Source organism: Trichomycterus rosablanca, chromosome 1 (genome assembly GCF_030014385.1).
Source record: "Trichomycterus rosablanca isolate fTriRos1 chromosome 1, fTriRos1.hap1, whole genome shotgun sequence".
Classification (NCBI taxonomy): domain Eukaryota; kingdom Metazoa; phylum Chordata; class Actinopteri; order Siluriformes; family Trichomycteridae; genus Trichomycterus; species Trichomycterus rosablanca.
In genome coordinates, this window is record NC_085988.1 from 87166372 (window position 1) to 87184770 (window position 18399).

The 18399-nt window shown below is 42.5% G+C and overlaps 1 protein-coding gene across 1 annotated transcript in view; it reads right to left on the bottom strand.

Moving 5' to 3' along the window:
* Positions 1 to 18399, bottom strand: part of cmah (cytidine monophospho-N-acetylneuraminic acid hydroxylase) — a 48857-nt gene that overhangs the window by 6239 nt on the left and 24219 nt on the right. Inside the window, exons 5-8 of the mRNA XM_063007460.1 lie at positions 17376 to 17456; positions 17221 to 17287; positions 12882 to 12963; positions 10213 to 10350 (exon numbers count right to left, since the gene is read on the bottom strand). Coding sequence (XP_062863530.1) covers positions 10213 to 10350; positions 12882 to 12963; positions 17221 to 17287; positions 17376 to 17456 — 368 coding nt within the window. The remainder of the gene's footprint in view (positions 1 to 10212; positions 10351 to 12881; positions 12964 to 17220; positions 17288 to 17375; positions 17457 to 18399) is intronic.

Sequence of the window (18399 nt, forward strand, 5' to 3'; positions counted from 1 at the left end):
TGCGATTTAACATCAGATGCAGACAGAGCAGGATCACACCTAAGAGCCTGCAACTCAGATCTTCTGTCAAAGGGCACCGAGCTAGCAAGATCATTCAGAAGGCACAGAACCAGCTATTGAATGAACGGGTGAGACAAACTAACTTCACAATCGATGTCTTAAAAACTAGAGAGAAGCAGATTGTACAAAGACTTACATCACGTCTAGATGATACTAATACAAAATGGAGATGAGTCTGCCTACAGGGAAGAAGTCCTCAAACTGTCTGAATGGTGCTCCATTAACAACCTGGCACTCAACACCTCTAAAACAAAAGAGATGGTCATCAGCTTCAGGAGACAGAGAGAGGAACCTACTCCCGTATACATAGGAGGAAACACAGTAGAGAGAGTGTGTAACTTCAAATTCCTAGGCACACACATCTCCCAGGACCTCACATGGACTACCAACACCACCTCTCTAGTGAAAAAAGCACAGAAGCGGCTCTACTTTTTTAAGGACACTAAGAAAGGCCAACCTGTCCAAGCAGCTACTGGTGTCCTTCTATCGCAGCACAGTGGAAAGCATACTCACCCATGGCATTCTGGTGTGGTATGCCAGCTGCTCTGAGGCTGATATTCTATTCTATGAGCCCACTCTCCAACAGGTGATTAACTTCACGCAGAAGGCTCATCTAGGACAACATGAAAAGTCAAAAACCAGGCAGCGAAAAAAGTTTGACTTGCTTGCTGCAGGACAGAAACACCAACAGACCATGGATGGCCGAAAGAGGAATGAAGGGCAAACATACACTGGTGATGTGGACAAGTGGGTGAAGAACTTGTCGGACAGACAACTCACTCAAGCGGAGAAAGACATCTTGGCTAAGGGGTTAAATCAGAATCAGAATACTTTATTGATCCCCGAGGGGAAATTTCAAATTTTTTTTCAGAATCAGAATAAATTTCGCTGTTACACCAAAGCAAGTCCCACTAGTGGAACTGATCACAGCCACAGAATCAGCAATCCGCAACAACAACATCTCCGACCTGGAAGCGGAACAGTTGCGGATGAAATATTAGAGACACACACACTTATACATACACACACACACACACACACTCATACATACACACACACACACTCATACACACACACTCATACATACACACACACACATTCATACATACACACACACTCATACATACACACACACACATTCATACATACACACACACTTATACATACACACACACACACACCCACACACTCATACATACATACACACACACTCATACATACACACACACACACTCATACATACACACTCATACATACATACACACACACTCATACATACACACACACACACATTCATACATACACACACACTCATACATACACACACACTCATACATACACACACACACTCACACAAACACACTCACACACACACTCATACATACACACACACACTCATACATACACACTCATGCATACACACACACACACACACTCATACATACACACACACTCACATACACACACACACTCATACATACACACTCATACATACATACACACACTCATACATACACACACACATTCATACATACACACACACTCATACATACACACACACACTCACACACACACACTCACACACACACACTCATACATACACACACACTCATACATACACACACACACACTCATACATACACACACACATACATACATACACACACACTCATACATACACACACACACTCACACACACACACATACATACACACTCAAACATACACACACACACTCACACACACACACACTCATACATACATACATACACACACACTCATACATACACACACACACACTCATACATACACACACACTCATACATACACACACACACTCACACACACACACTCATACATACACACACACACTCATACATACACACTCATACATACACACAAACACACACACACACACACACACACACTCATACATACACACACACTCACACACACACATACATACATACACACACACTCATACATACACACACACATTCATACATACACACACACTCACACACACACACACATACATACACACACACTCATACATACACACACACACATTCATACATACACACACACTCATACATACACACACACACTCACACACACACACACACACACATACATACACACACACACTCATACATACACACACATTGCCACACCCAGCTGGCACATTGATGCTCTCTAGGCATGACTAAAAATACTCGATGTTCAGATGTTCATGAAAGAGTGAAGAACCTTCCAGGATGTGGTGGAAATAACTGATGAGAGAACCTCAGCAAGGTGGTTCAAAATGTGGAAACCTAAAGAACTTCAGGCTGAGCTGGACTCTGGAGTTATGGGTTCCTACTAAACAACACAAGGCTCTGTGGGTGAAGACCAAGGAGGAACCCAGAGCTTACTGAACCAGAATCGTCCTGGAAGAATGTCTAATGGGCAGATGGAACCAAACTGGAGCTCTTTGGCTTGGCGGTGCAGAGCAGTCTTATATGTAAAGATGTCGAAATGAAGCCTGTAAGGTAAAGTGCACCACGCTTACAGCAAAACATGCTGGAGCATCCATAATGCTGTGCGGCTGCTTTGCTGCCTCTGTGGTCCAAATATAATAAACTTAGGTTCGAGTCAGACACGGTGGGTCCTACAGCAGGGTGACGACCCCAATCACACGTTCTGATCTTAGTCCAGCTGAAAACAGAGTTTGGAGAGCTCCAGATCCTGAGAGAATCACAGTGGGAGAAACTCCCAGCAGACATGATCAAGAAGCTCACTGATGCTACAGAAACGTTCAGAGGCTTTATTGTTACCAACGCTTTTGTTGATCAGATCAGGAGAATCAATCGAAAGTCCTGAAGTGGAAACTGAAGCTTTCAGTGGTTTGTTTGAAGCACTTCATCACCCACAGCACTAAAGATCCCGACCACAAACTGTTGCTTGTTTTTTTGGGTGGTGGGGTTTAGGGGTTGTTAGGATTTTTGGAACATAACATCATTATTAAACATCATTATTAAACATAATTTCAATATGGGAAGTTTTACGGCAATTTTACATCCAGGCCGCATGGCCTATTGTTCAAAATGGCGCCGTGACCCGGATCCCTCCCTGACTCCTACCGAGGGGGGGAGGCGAAGCCCTGGACTTTTTAGCACACTTCATTGGCTCCACCAGCAGTAAAGGAGGAGGAGCCTAGCTGAGTTTAAAAAACCGGCGGGGAGAGAGGCTCGGCCTCTTTCTTGGGTGGTTGTGTGTCTAGACTGCAGGAGAAAGGAGCGCCGATTGGCTTAGCTCTGACATATATTCACAGATCATTTTTACACTTAATAAAGTGTTTTGTAGAGTACTTTCTGGACTTCCCGACTGCTTTCTTCAGGACCTCTTGGACAAAAGATTCATCCTAACAGATGGTAGCAGAGGATATGGTTCGTAGAAACCTGAAGTAGCAGCAAATTAATTCAGCTGACTGAGCTAAAGACCGGAGATTCTGAGGATCTTTTGTACTCAATACAAGACGCGTCTATACAAGGTAAACAGATGTTCTCTGTATATATATTAGCTGCATTTATTATTTAGCGTATTGAGTGTGAATCTCAGAGTCCGTAAGTGTCTGATTAAATTACTAAAGTATCATTAGATAGTTTAAAACTGTGAATATATGCTGGAGCTAAAATGTATGTTTCCTGATGGCTGAGGTTGAACCAGACCGGTCTAATAAATGGTAAAAGGCGCCATTGTTATTGGAGTGAAAGGAAAGGCTGTCTGTTATGGGAGCGGGACTCGACTAATTTGATTGTAACAAACCTTAAAAGAATCTGTCTGTTATGGAAGCGGGATTTGATTAAGAAGTTTGTTCTAAATTCTAACGAATTTGTCTGTTATGGAAGCGGAATTCGTAATTCGTGTGGGAAATCTTGAAAGAATCTGTCGGTGCTGGGAACGGGATTCGATCAATAAGATTGTCCTATATACGGGCTTGTCTGTTATGGAAGCGGAGTGCCGTTTAATCTTGAAAGAATCTGTCGGTGCTGGGAACAGGATTTGATCAATAAGATTATTCTAAATTCGGGCTTGTCTGTTATGGAAGCGGAGTTTGGTTAATTAGACTACTTTAAATTCTAAATTCGGTTCGAAAATAGAACATCAGGAGTTTTGTTTGTCAGTAAGTCTCTGTGTATGTTTGTCTGTGAACCGCGGGTGAAACCGTGTGTGTGCTTTGTGTTATTTCGTGTGTGTGGGCGTGTATTCTTTTGTTCGGCGGCCATATTGGCTCTGAGAGAGCAGCGTGTTTTCTGTCTATCCGCCATTTTGGCTCTGGGTTGCGCAGCGTGGTTTCTTTTGTTCGGCGGCCATTTTGGACCAGAGAGCGCAGCGTGGTTTTCTGTCTATCCGCCATTTTGGCTCTGAATGGGCAGCGTGTTTCTGTCCGTCGGCCATTTTGGCTCTATGTGCGCAGCTTGCCGTATCTCTTGTCCATCGGCTATCTTTGTCTTTGTACGCCTGGATTGGGTAAGTGCTGCAGTTAATTTTATAATCAACTTTATTTTTATAATCTTAAGATAACTGTGAGTTAAGACAAGTATTTGTTATGGTACCTTATTAAGTGTGTTTTAATGTGGGTAGGGGAGTCGAGTCTTTTGTCTCGGTTCCTTTTGAAGAGCCGCGTATTTACATGGCGACTCCCGGAAGAGTCGATTCCTTTGTTTCGGTTAGAAGAGCCGGTTCATAGATTCGAATCATTTTACGACACATCGCTAGTGGTTATACAGTTTGAAAAAGTTTTATGTCATTTGAAATTACGCATTACACATCCCTAACTGTTTTAATTGTTGCATCAACATGTTTTTTCTATTGCATTTGAGTTAAGGACAACGTTTCTTCTATTGCATTTGAATTAAATACTACTGTTGTGAGGTTTGTATCCACTCCTGTTTGCATTACACAGAGGAGACCCCCTGCTGTTTACTCGGTGAGTACATTTTAAATGAGTTACTTTCTACTTTTTGCTTGAGTGGATTTTCAGAGTAGTAACTTGACTCGTAATTAGGTGGAGATTCATTAAGGTAATAGTACTTTTGATTGAATACACTTTTTGGTACTCTTTCCACCTCTGATTAAGACATGTGTTGATATATTAGATTATATATTGTCAAAGCTTGTGTTTAATTGAGAGTGATGTCGTGTTTTTTCTCTGTGTACAAATGCTGAATACAAGTAAAAGGTAAAAGCTAATATGTTACTGTTTCTAAAATATTGTGTAGTTGTAAAGAGTGAGATTTCATAGACTGTTGCAGGGTTCAGAAGTTTACAGGATACAAAGTCAACAAAGCCAAACTACAGATATGCCGACCTGTCGTGACATTTCTAGGATGGAGGGTTTCCAGCAAGGGTCAATACCTGACTGCTGACACCAGAGGTTGCATCCTGAATCACCCGAAGCCAACTACCGTGAGTCACCTTCTGTCTTTTCTTGGCTTGACAGGTTATTCCAGGAACTACATCCCTAATTACTCAGGCTTGGTTGCACCTTTGAGGGCTGAAATTACCAGGTTAGGTCAAAGAAACCTAACAACCTAAGTAGAGTGGGCCAAGCCCCTTGAGGCTGCTTTCATTGAATTAAAACAGCAACTGACCTTAGCCAGTGACCTACAACAACCGAAATACTCTGACCCTTTCTATTTGGATGTTTCTGAAAAGAATGGCATTATAAATGCAGTTCTTTTTCAGAAAAGGGGGGAGTGGAGAGCTGTACCCTTGTACCATAGCTCAAACAGCACATTTGGTCATGTCATCCTCTTATTGTCAATACAAGTCATGGTGTGACTGCATTTTTGATTTCCACAGCCTTTACCCTGTCAAGAGCGAGAAAAGACAGAATCAATAGTATTCTCACTCAACCTCATATCTCATACACTACAGGGAAGATGGTGAACATCAGGACTATATTACTCTATCTATTTTTTCTGGGCCTGATAGGAATCCTGAATTGGAAATGTTTGTGAAAGGATTTGCATCCAGAGATGCTGCAACAGACAGGAAACAAGTGGGCTTAGTTAAAATTTTAGCAAATGATACTTTGTGTCATTGTCCCTCCTATTCAATTTATTGGCTTAAACTGTTGAACTACATGCTCTAATAACAGCCTCTAGACTGGCTGAAAGCAAAACTGCTTACATGTTTATGAACTAAAAACTTTCACATATGGAATCGAACAATTGGTTGTATTTGGTGGGAGAGTGTCTTGTTTTGACTAATTTAAATTTGGAAATCGCCCACCATACCTTGTTGCACAACTTGTGGATGCAATTCTGCTGCCCAAACAGAGAGCCATTTTGTAAATTGTGCATATTCTAAAGTTTTGTTCCAATTTTACAGGACAATGCCAGAGGTGAAACGGCCGACAAAGCTGTTGTACACCTTCCACTGCTCACTAACGACATTATTTGTTTACAGGTCCAGCTAACACCAGACTTTGATTGAACTAACTTTAAAATTCTGTGCTTTCCAACAGGATAAAAGTAGACAGTTAACTAAGTGGAACTATTTAAGTAGAGTTTAATGTGATTCAAGAAAGCCAAAGTGGATCAAAGCGCTGGTGATGATGAGCATGAGGGATTGGCTGACTAGGAGCAGGAGATGGTCATGTGAGAGTCTGTTGGATTGTGGGAAATGGAGTCTGTATTGTTAGAAGCAGGAGGTGTGTTAGTACCAGTGACCAAAAGTTGGGGTAAAAATCTGAATGAATAAATATAAGTCAGGGGTTTGTGGGACTGATGGAAGTTGATATAGCAGAGCTGTTGTTATTTTAAGTATGGCAGAGTAAATAATAAATAGTGGATTGGTGATTTTGTATTGGGAAAAATGTGATTTAGAAAATTTGAAGGCTCTCTAGCATGCGGCGATGATGAAGTAGAATAAGTGTAGAAAATGTTAGATGTAATGTGTATGCACCTTCTGCTCTGATCAGTTTGAACTGTTTGAAGTGGAATTTTATATAGCAGGAAGGGTATTTAAGCAGAAAGAAATTTCCTGCAAAGGATCAATAAAGAATCTATCTATCTATCTATCTAATGCAGTATGAGAGACAAATAATGAAGTATATGTTTGTTTCCAGGGGATCACTGTCGATTGCCCTGAGGTATATGTTTGTTTCCATAGGACCATTGTCGGTCGCTGTGAAGTATATGTTTGTTTCCAGGGGATCACTGTCGATTGCCCTGAAGTATATGTTTGTTTCCATAGGACCATTGTCGGTCGCTGTGAAGTGACTGTTTGTTTCCAGGGGATCACTGTCGATTGCCCTGAAGTATATGTTTGTTTCCATAGGACCATTGTCGGTCGCTGTGAAGTGACTGTTTGTTTCCAGGGGATCACTGTCGATTGCCCTGAAGTATATGTTTGTTTCCATAGGACCATTGTCGGTCGCTGTGAAGTAATTGTTTGTTTCCAGGGGATCACTGTCGATTGCCCTGAAGTATATGTTTGTTTCCATAGGACCATTGTCGGTCGCTGTGAAGTGACTGTTTGTTTCCAGGGGATCACTGTCGATTGCCCTGAAGTATATGTTTGTTTCCATAGGACCATTGTCGGTCGCGGTGAAGTAATTGTTTGTTTCCAGTAGACACTGTTGTTGTACTGAGGTTTATGTTCTTTTGTCTGAATTGTGTTTGGACAACCGAGTGAGTTGTGCCAGTGAATGTTAAAAGAATACTCGTATTCTTCGACTAGGCAGAAATCTTCGGTTCTAGGGTGTGTCTCGTTAAAACCTATCAGTTTGGCTTTTTCTTAATACGTGTTACAGATTTTGCTCGAAAGGTTGTTTAAAGCGGTCTAAAATGTCTAATTTAACACATAGAGAATTGAAACAAGTAGTTGTTAAGCGACTGGTGGAAACCTCCTCTGTCAAAGAGAAGGCGAAAACAGGCGCAAAAGTTGAGGAACTGAGTTGGACAGAGGTTGGTCTCTATCCACTGGAAACTAAAGCCCCACCTGATTCTGAACAACGTATTAAAAATTTTCTAAATTTATCTAAAACATAAAGTTGACAAATGTAAAAGGGAATTGGAAGGTGCCCCTGCAGTAAAGAAATTGAGCATGGAAAAGCCCTGGGAATAACCCATAAATTTGGCTCAGTGTATCATCCGAGTTCGCAGGGTATTGTAGAAAGAGCCAATCAAACAATCAAGACCAAATTGGCCAAAGCCTGCTATAAATCCAAGATGACTTGGGTTGAAGCATTGCCATTAGTGCTCATGTCCATGAGGAGCTCCCCTAGGGGGGACTCTCATTACTCACCTCACCAGCTGCTGACTGGTCAACCCATGTCAGGTCCGCCACGAGATAGAGCAGTAGGCAAAATGTTAGATTTGTGGGATGAAGAGTTGGACAATTACATGGAAGCTTTAACTAAGTTTGTTGCCAGTATCTCTCCCCAGAAACTGAAAGAAGGAGAGGAACGAGTACCATTGGTGTCTGAGGTGGAACCAGGACAGTGGGTCAGGATCAAGGTGCACAAAAGGAAGTGGGATCAGCCGAGGTGGACCGGACCTTGGGAAGTGACTGAAGCCACTTCACATGCAGTCAGAGTAAGAGGGAAGAAAGGTAACAACTGGTATCATCTGAGCCACTGCGTCCGTGCTGAACCTCCGACCAGAACCCTCGCAGGGACTGGACAGGATCTGCAGGCACCCATCCTTGAGGGTGATTCTTAATTCTGCTTAAGGCGGGTCAGACTAGTAAGAGAATGGGTCAAGTGGCTAGAAGAGATGTTTGGACCATGAGAGGGAGCTATTACGAGTTCAGTGATGTCAGTATGAGAGTGTGGGATTGGCAATTTTAGTGGTGTGTCGGGATCAGATTGGATCCAGGTTCGGGAGAATTCGAAATCTGCCAGACTCAAAAGGGTACCCGACTAAAAAGGTAAGGGCGATTTAAGTCCTCATTTAGATGCAATCAAATATTTAGTTCTGAGTCTGGTATGTTGAGAATTCTCTTGTAGATAATTAAAAATAATTACTGATAAATGTTAAGGCGTGGTTCCTCTTTCACTGACAAAGGTGAAAGGCGTTTAGGGGTTTCCAGGCTGGTGACAATATGAGAAGTGAAACTGAACGTGGGTCTTTCTAGCTTCCTGAAGAGGAAAATGAAGCTAAAAATGTTTTAACGGACGTTTTTATAGGTTTACAGTTGTTATTGAATGCAATGTAAATATCTTGAAGGGCTTAAACCAGCGAACCATAATGACCTAAGATCTTCAGTGGGAGCAGAATATCAGCTCCATCAGCACCAAGAAGGTCCAGCAGAGATTTGACTTTCCTGCAGCAAAGTCGAGTTGGTGCACCTCTACACCACCACCACCACTGAGTCCAAACTGACCATCAGTACCTGGTACACCACTGCTACTGCCAAGGACGAGAGAAGACTCTGCTGTGACTACTGTCCCTCCAGGACCATGACTGACCCCTCACACCCTGGACAAGATCCTTCCTAAACACTTCCCTTCAGTCAGAGGCTGAGGACCATACGACCGGTAGCAGAGTCGAGGATGGTGCACCTCTACACCACCACCAGTCCAAACTGACCATCCGTCCTACCGTCCTTCCAGGACCTGCATCATCACAGACCATGACTGACCCCTCACACCCTGATCATGATCCTTCCTAAACACTTCCCTCTGGTCAGAGGCTGAGGACCATACTGACCAAAACCTCTCACCACAAGCGCTGTTTTGCCTCGAGCTACTAACCAGGGTCATTACACAGCCTCAAAGACCCCGCCCACTTTTTAGTCCCGTCTTTTCCCACCCAGCAGACTAGTGGTCAAATCTGTCTGCTGCAGGCACTAGGGGCCGCCCAGCCGACCGGTAGCATAGCTGAGATTTAAACTGGGAGAGTCCAGTATATAAAAATGTACTTGGTGAATAAAATGACCAGTCCAGTATTTTAACGACTCAGTTGCCTCTGCTCCACTCTTTTAATCTGCACTCAGACTGACCACTGTATTACCACTGACCACAGACCGAGACTCTCCTACACTAATTACCAACCACAGGTTCCATCAAAGGGTAACGAGAGGGTGACACGATGCCCAGCCAACCCCACAGAACAGAGGTCGGCTATAAGAACGAGAGTGTGGTCGGTGCTGAACTGACCGGTATATTTCCCTCCGCTGAAGGTCATGGGGAATCCTGAAGCTCCTCCAGCGAAGTCGCTCAGCATCAGGTCCACTCCGGCGGGGAGTCGGCCGTTGTTGGGGCGTGTGCAGTCCACCGTGTTCAGAATCATGTGACCTGATGAGCACAGACACTGTCATTATCACTGATTAGTGATTGATTATATTATGATATTATAATTATTTGGCCCCCAGCGTCTGGGCTCCTGATGAGACAGTGGACGACGTCCTGAGGAATCTCCTCCCAGACCTGGTTGCTTGTGGACTGTCTGCGGTTCTACCCTCGGAGGTGTTGGATGCCCTAGTACGTAGCCTCCTAAAGGTTCTCGATAGGGTTCAGGTCTGGGGAACGTGAGGGACAGTCAATGGCGTCAATGCCTTCGTCATCATGGAACTGCCTGGACTCTGCACACATGAGGCTGGACATTGTCCTGCACCAGGAGGAACCCGGGAACCCACTCCACTGGTGTAAGTTCTGATCCCGATACCCAACAGCAGTCACGAGGAGGTCTGTTTGACCCCCCCAATGATACGCCTCCCCAAACCATCACTGACCTACCATCAAACGGCCATGCTGGATGACGTTGCAGTAGGGCTGGGCGATATGGATCAAAAATTATATCTCTATATTTTTTTCTGAATGGCGATATACGATATATATCTCGATATTTTTTTTATCCCATAAGGTAATAACAAAAAGACACTTCTGAGACAAAGCTACATTTTCCAATTTTTTTACAGGTACTTTTATTAATATTTATGCTGGGGAAGTTTCACACAAGAATTATTTTTCCTTAAAAAAAAAAAAAAAAAAAAAAATAAATAAAAAAAAAAGAGCTATTCTAAGAAGAAAAAAAAGTAGTTTTCTAAGGCATCTCCTGTTGTGTAATGTGAATCACAAATATATTGTCTGGTCCTTTAAGAATGTTAAGTGTACTATAGGGCACAGGGAGCGAGTGTGTAGGGAAGATGTTGGAATGACACGGTTTCCGGCTGAGCTTGTGCGACATTAAAAGTAAAACCCCGTTAAAGTAAACCCCTCTTTAACCCCCCACCCCCACATGTTTGGACTTTATACATTATTTTATGTATATGTCGCCACAACATTAACATTTACATTAATATTTTCTTTTACTGTATAGAACTCAGTTCTGTAATACAGGCAGAACTAATCGTTCATGTTACTGTGTAACTATTACAACATTTAATGCATTTTAATCAGCGTTATGCTTCATGCACTTTATTATTATTTAACAGCTTTATTTGTTGTTTAATTGCTGTTTGCTCCTTGTTTACTGCAGAGTTAGTTCATGCAATTTAATAATGTTTGGTTGTTTATTGGCCGACAACAAGAAATAATATAATAGAAGATAAATAAATAAATGACGTGTCGGACGTCGGGCGATCATCCAGTATAAACTAACACAACCACGTACAACATCCAGTACAGAAATCACTCCCATAATGTTTGATTTTTACAGATAGAGCAAGTATATGCACATCACATATACAAACACAAGTTAGAACAACAGGAGACGCACCGCTACGTTATTATTACTTTCTCAACACTTGCATGATTTATACTGTTTATATATGAAGTAAATACGTGCATGTCAGCGCGTGCATGCGCTTGTATTGGTTTTTGAAACGAATAACGACTCGTTTTCTTGTTTTTTAACTTTGGGATCTGAAGTGAAAAATGAATGAAGGTACACGGAGCTGGAACCTTTTGTCTGGACTTGTTTTCGGCATTCTCTACAGAATACTGCTGCTCATCTGATACTTTGAATTCGAACCATCTCCAAATAATTCCAAAAAGAGTCATTATTTTTCTTTTTAGTAAGCAGCTCCTCCTCGATAGCTTCTGTCATGTCTTTATCCGTCTCCATGCTATCGCTGCCTGCAGGACTTACTGGTGAAGCGGTGAGGAGGGGCGAGTTGTGTTCAGTGAGGGAGAGGGGCGGGGCAGGTGAACATGTGCAGAGACAAACTGGGAGAAGAGAAAGACGAACTGTCGGATCTAACTGGAACGCAACATTTATATCGATATATGCGATATTGTCTTATCTTATATCGCGTATGAAAATATATCGATATTTTTAAAATATCGATATATCGCCCAGCCCTACGTTGCAGGCAGCATAACTACCACCATGACATCCCAAAACTCTTACACGTCCATCACATGTGTAAGACCTGCCCCTAGAGGACCCTCAAGCCACCCTTACAGCACCAGTTTGTGTCATTTTGGTCAGGAACATGTACACCAGTGCCCTGCTGGAGGTCAATCTGTTGGGTTCTGACCAGGCTCCTCCAGTTCCTCCTCACACAGGAGCAGATCCTGGTCCTGCTGCCCTGTCCTGGTATCTCCTCGATGCTCCTGAGACTGTGCTGGCAGACACAGCAAACCTTCTCATGATGGTACGTATGGATGATCATCCTGGAGGAGCTGGACTACCTATGTAACCTGTATGGGCTGCAGGAACCGCCTCATGGTAGCAGTAGTGACGAGGACTAGAATCAGTCAGGAGGGATAAAAAGCATTCCCTTTGTGGTGGTTGTCCTGCTGTTGCCTCTCCAGTGCACATGTCGTCACTCACATTTATTTTATTTATTTATAATTAATTGTTGATAATTAATAATTAATACCTTTATATTCTACGATTATGCAGGTGTCCATTTCTGGATGAACTCCATCCATCAGGATCATGAACCTCAAATCATCGTCCACCTAAACGTAAAGTAGATCCATTAAAACCTGATCCAGGTCTCAGTTCACATCTGTATACACACTGTACACACAAAAGTATTGGGACACCCCTTCTAATCACTGAATTCATGTTACTAACAGGTGTAATAAATAAATCAATCATATAAAGGAAATGACATTCTTCTGACTGTGCAGCAACAGTTTAGGGAAGGTTCATCAGCTTCTGCTGTGTATGGGGCTGTGTAGATACTGGGCATTCAAAGTGTCCATGCTAATGCCTGTCCACCCTCAGAGGAACCTACAGAGGGCACACAGGCATCAGACAGCAAAATCATATATGATTTTCTGCTGCCACACACTGAACTGTATTGACTATGTTAGACTGTTTTTACCTGTTTATTTAAATATTGAAAAAATCTTTTTGTATTTTTGCACCTTATTTACTTTTTAGGCTCCATTGCCAATTTTACGCTGCTAATGTACATGTCACTACCTCATGAACCATTGTACCATCTATTCACCATCATGTACTAACACTTGTCTTTAGTCCTGTCTTCTAATTGCTTGTTTAGATTAGGGATAATTAGGAATATCTTTTGTAGTTATTTATTATAGGATTTTTTGTATTTATTGTTGTATTTACACTGTTTTGTATTTACACTGTTTTGTCTTGCACTTTTTGTACCGTGTTACACCGTGATCCTAGAGGATGGATGGATGGATGGATGATGGATGGATGATGGATGGATGATGGATGGATGGATGGATGGATAATAGCTGGATGGATGGATGGATGATGGATGATGGATGATGGATGGATGGATGATGGATGGATGAATGGATGGATGGATGGATGGATGGATGATGGATGGATGGATGGATGGATGGATGGATGGATGATGGATGGATAATAGATGGATGATGGATGGATAATAGATGGATGGATGATGGATGGATAATAGATGGATGATGGATGGATGGATGGATGGATGATGGATGGATAATAGATGGATGGATGGATGGATGGATGGATGGATGGATGGATGATGGATGTATAATAGATGGATGGATGGATGGATGACGGATGGATAATAGATGGATGATGGATGGATGGATGGATGATGGATGGATGATGGATGGATGGATGATGGATGGATGGATGATGGATGGATAAAAGATGGATGGATGGATGGATGGATGGATAATAGATGGATGATGGATGGATGGATGATGAATGGATAAAAGATGGATGGATGGATGGATGGATGATGGATGGATAATAGATGGATGATGGATGGATAGATGGATGGATGATGGATGGATAATAGATGGATGGATGGATGGATGATGGATGTATAATAGATGGATGGATGACGGATGGATGGATGGATAGATGGATAATAGATGGATGATGGATGGATGGATGATGGATGGATGGATGATGGATGGATAAAAGATGGATGGATGGATGGATGATGGATAAATAATAGATGGATGATGGATGGATGGATGGATGGGTGATGGATGGATAATAGATGGATGGATGGATGGATGGATGATAATAATAATAATAATAATAGAATTTTATTTATAAGCGCCTTTCAGGTCACCCAAGGACACTGTACAATACAAATATGATCAAAAACAAAACAAATGACAGCCAATAAGGTACATTATAACAGATTAATACAGGGAACACAGAACAGCACAACAGGCCAGAGAATCAAGTATAAAAGGAAATAAAATAAAATAAGAACTTTAAAATAAAATAGAAAAAAAAGATTAAGAGACCAGGAATAAAAAGAGCACCGGGGTTAAGATAAAAACTATAAACTATGGAACGCAGTCCTAAAAAGATAAGTTTTCAAGTGCTTCTTAAAAACAGATAGTGATGAGCTTATGCGCAGGGAAAGTGGCAAAGAGTTCCATAATTTAGGACCTGCCACACTAAACGCTCGTTCACCAAATGAGCGAAGTCTGGTTAATGGAACAGACAGTAAATGGGCATCAGCAGACCGGAGTGAACGTGCAGGACAGTATGGAGTGAGCAAGGCAGAAAGATAACTGGGGGCCAGACCGTGTAGAGATTCATAAACCAAGAGTAGAATTTTGTATTGTACTCGGTATTGAACAGGGAGCCAGTGAAGATTTTGCAGTATGGGGGTTGTGTGTTCCCAGGGTTTAGTGTGAGTAAGAAGTCTAGCTGCTGAGTTCTGGACATACTGGAGTTTTTTTAGGCTGCTGGAAGGAAGCCCAACCAGCACAGAGTTGCAGTAATCCAGTCGAGAGGTAATGAATGCATGAATAAGGGTTTCAGCCACAGGGTCAGTGAGAGAAGGACGCAACCTGGCAATGTTCTTTAGGTGATAAAAAGCTATTTTTGTGATGTTACTGATATGAGCCTCCAGGGAGAGTGTAGAGTCCAGAATCACACCAAGGTTGCGAACCTGAGTCACTGAGGATGTGATAAAACCTGGGATAGATAGCGTGGGGTGAGCCATTTTCTTCAGAACAGAAGGAGAAGCAATGAGAATGGCTTCAGATTTACTGCTGTTTAGTTTAAGAAAATTTTTGGTCATCCAACTGTTGATATCGGCCAGACAACTAACCAGCGAGTCAGGAGGCAGAGAGTCAGAGGGCTTAGTGCAGATGTAAATCTGAGTGTCATCTGCATAGCAGTGAAACTGTAGGCCATGCCGTCGAATGATGTCACCAAGTGGGAGTAGATAAATGATAAAAAGAAGGGGGCCAAGAACCGAGCCCTGGGGGACACCAGAAGAGAGAGAGAGGACATCAGACCTAAAACCGCCTATCGAGACAAACTGTTGCCTACCAGTGAGATAGGATCGAAGCCATGCTATTGCCATATCCGTTATACCAGTCCAGGTCTCCAACCTATGCAGCAGAGTATCATGGCAGACTGTGTCGAAAGCAGCAGTAAGATCAAGGAGAATGAGTACTTTCACTAGACCAGAGTCAACTGCCATAAGTAAGTCGTTCATGACCCTTGTCAGTGCCGTTTCCGTACTATGACTTTCCCTAAAACCTGACTGAAATTGCTCAAAAAGGTTATTGGAAGCTAGGTGTTCTTTAAGTTGAGCAGAGACTACACGTTCAAGAATCTTACTAAGGAAAGGGAGATTAGATATGGGCCGGTAGCTGTTGAGATCGTCCGGGGCGAGACCTGGCTTCTTTAGGACTGGAGTTATAGCGGCCAGTGGATGATGGATGTATAATAGATGGATGGATGGATGGATGGATGGATGACGGATGGATAATAGATGGATGATGGATGGATGGATGGATGGATGATGGATGGATGATGGATGGATGAATGGATGGATGGATAGATGGATGATGGATGGATGGATGATGGATGGATGGATGATGGATGGATAAAAGATGGATGGATGGATGGATGGATGGATGGATGATGGATGGATAATAGATGGATGATGGATGGATAATAGATGGATGATGGATGCATGGATGATGGATGGATGGATGATGGATGGATGACGGATGGATAATAGATGGATGGATGATGGATGGATGATGGATGGATAAAAGATAGATGGATGGATGATGGATGGATGGATGATGGATGGATGATGGATGGATGATGGATGGATGGATGGATGGATAGATGGATGGATGGATGGATGGATAGATGGATGGATGGATGATGGATGGATGGATGATGGATGGATAATAGATGGAAGGATAGATGGATGGATGATGAATGAATGGATGGATGATGGATGGATGATGGATGAATGGAATAAGGTCAGATGATCAAAGAAAAAAAAGAGTTGACTGGATGGAAGAATTGATTAGCATTACAGTTTTATAGTAGCAGAAGAATAAAGAACAGAACTGTGGGCCTCCCTCCATACTGCTCTAGTCACGTACACAGTACTACAGAGTGTAGGCCCACTGGAACCAGGCTGAACCAGTCTGTGGTAACCTGTTGATCCTTATTTTGCTAACAACATCCTGCAACAGCTTAATGACAGACATGCTGCTCGTCTCTGTGCTTTCCACTCCAGCTACGCTACCCTAAGCAGTAATATGACTATGAGGATTTGTGCACAAGAAATGTAACATTCCACTGCAGCACCTGTTCCTGCGGTACTGTTGTGGTTACCAGATGATAAACTGGTCCTGCTGCAGTGAATTCTTCCATCTGTTTGACTCCTAGGTGCTAATTAAAGGAAAGCTGCTATATTATAACTCTATAAATCATATAACAGGTTATATAATGAAGTGAACTCTCACGTTCTGCCAGATTCCGAAGGGCGTGACGTTAATGTTGGTGAGTTTCACTCCACTTCTCTCCAGATACCTGCAGAACCCAACACAACCAGAGACTAAATACATCAGATTATTCTGCATTAAGATCAGATATGTATCAGACGGTGTATGGAACGTACCAGAAAACGGGGCGGGACGTGTCGCCAACGTAAATAGGAATATCTGGTCTGTTATTAGCCAGATGCTCCAGTGTGGGGTAGCTATAAAATACACAAATACACAAACAATCATCATTAATGCTAAAAATAGCAACTGAGCGTTTTTTTTACTAATAAATACATACGAACGGACACAAACAGGATGTGCACAAGGAGCTGTTTGATAAAATTTAGTTAAAGAGTTTAAGTCCTCGGGTTACGGCGGAATTGACATACGGCGTTTTGTGGTTACGTCGCCATCTCCAATACATGTATTAATAAAGTCTTGTTCGTCATTCCAGCGTACGGCGTTTGAGACGTAAAAACAAAGTTCGCGCGGGAACTAGTTGGCGAGCGGAGCGGACGAATACTTCGCCACGCGGCGCTATACGAGGAAGACGGCGTTGTTCATTCGCCGTGTGACTGACGTAGGTGCTTATGTAGGTGGGTTCCGACTTACAGCGAAAATCGTGTTACATCGCGTCATGAGGAACGGATCTCCGACTTAAGTCGAGGACCTCCTGTACAATAAATAAAGAGGAATATTTGATAAACAAACTCAGGTTCAAGTCTAATTTATTTAAACAGATCTTTCAGACTGTGGAGCTGCACTGTTGACACGGCACACTCAAACCTCAAACAGAATTTAACCTCAGGTGGGTAAACAAGTTCCCGTCACAACCACCTCAGGGTAAGAAACAGAAAATGTAGTTAAAATCTTATTATTACATCATAACTAGAAGGGACAACCAGGGTTAGGGTTCTTTTACCATCAAGGGTAACCCTAACCCTTAACTCTAACCCTAACCCTTAACCCTAACCCTTAACCCTAACCCTAAACTTAACCCTAAACCCTAAACCCCAACCCTACACCCTAACCCTAACCCATCAACAAACCTGAGTTATCGCACAATAGAGGCAGAACAACAGCAACCCAACATCCCTGATCATTAGATCTCTATGACCTAGAACACCCAAGCTTCGCCTGGTTGGACGGTCACATCCA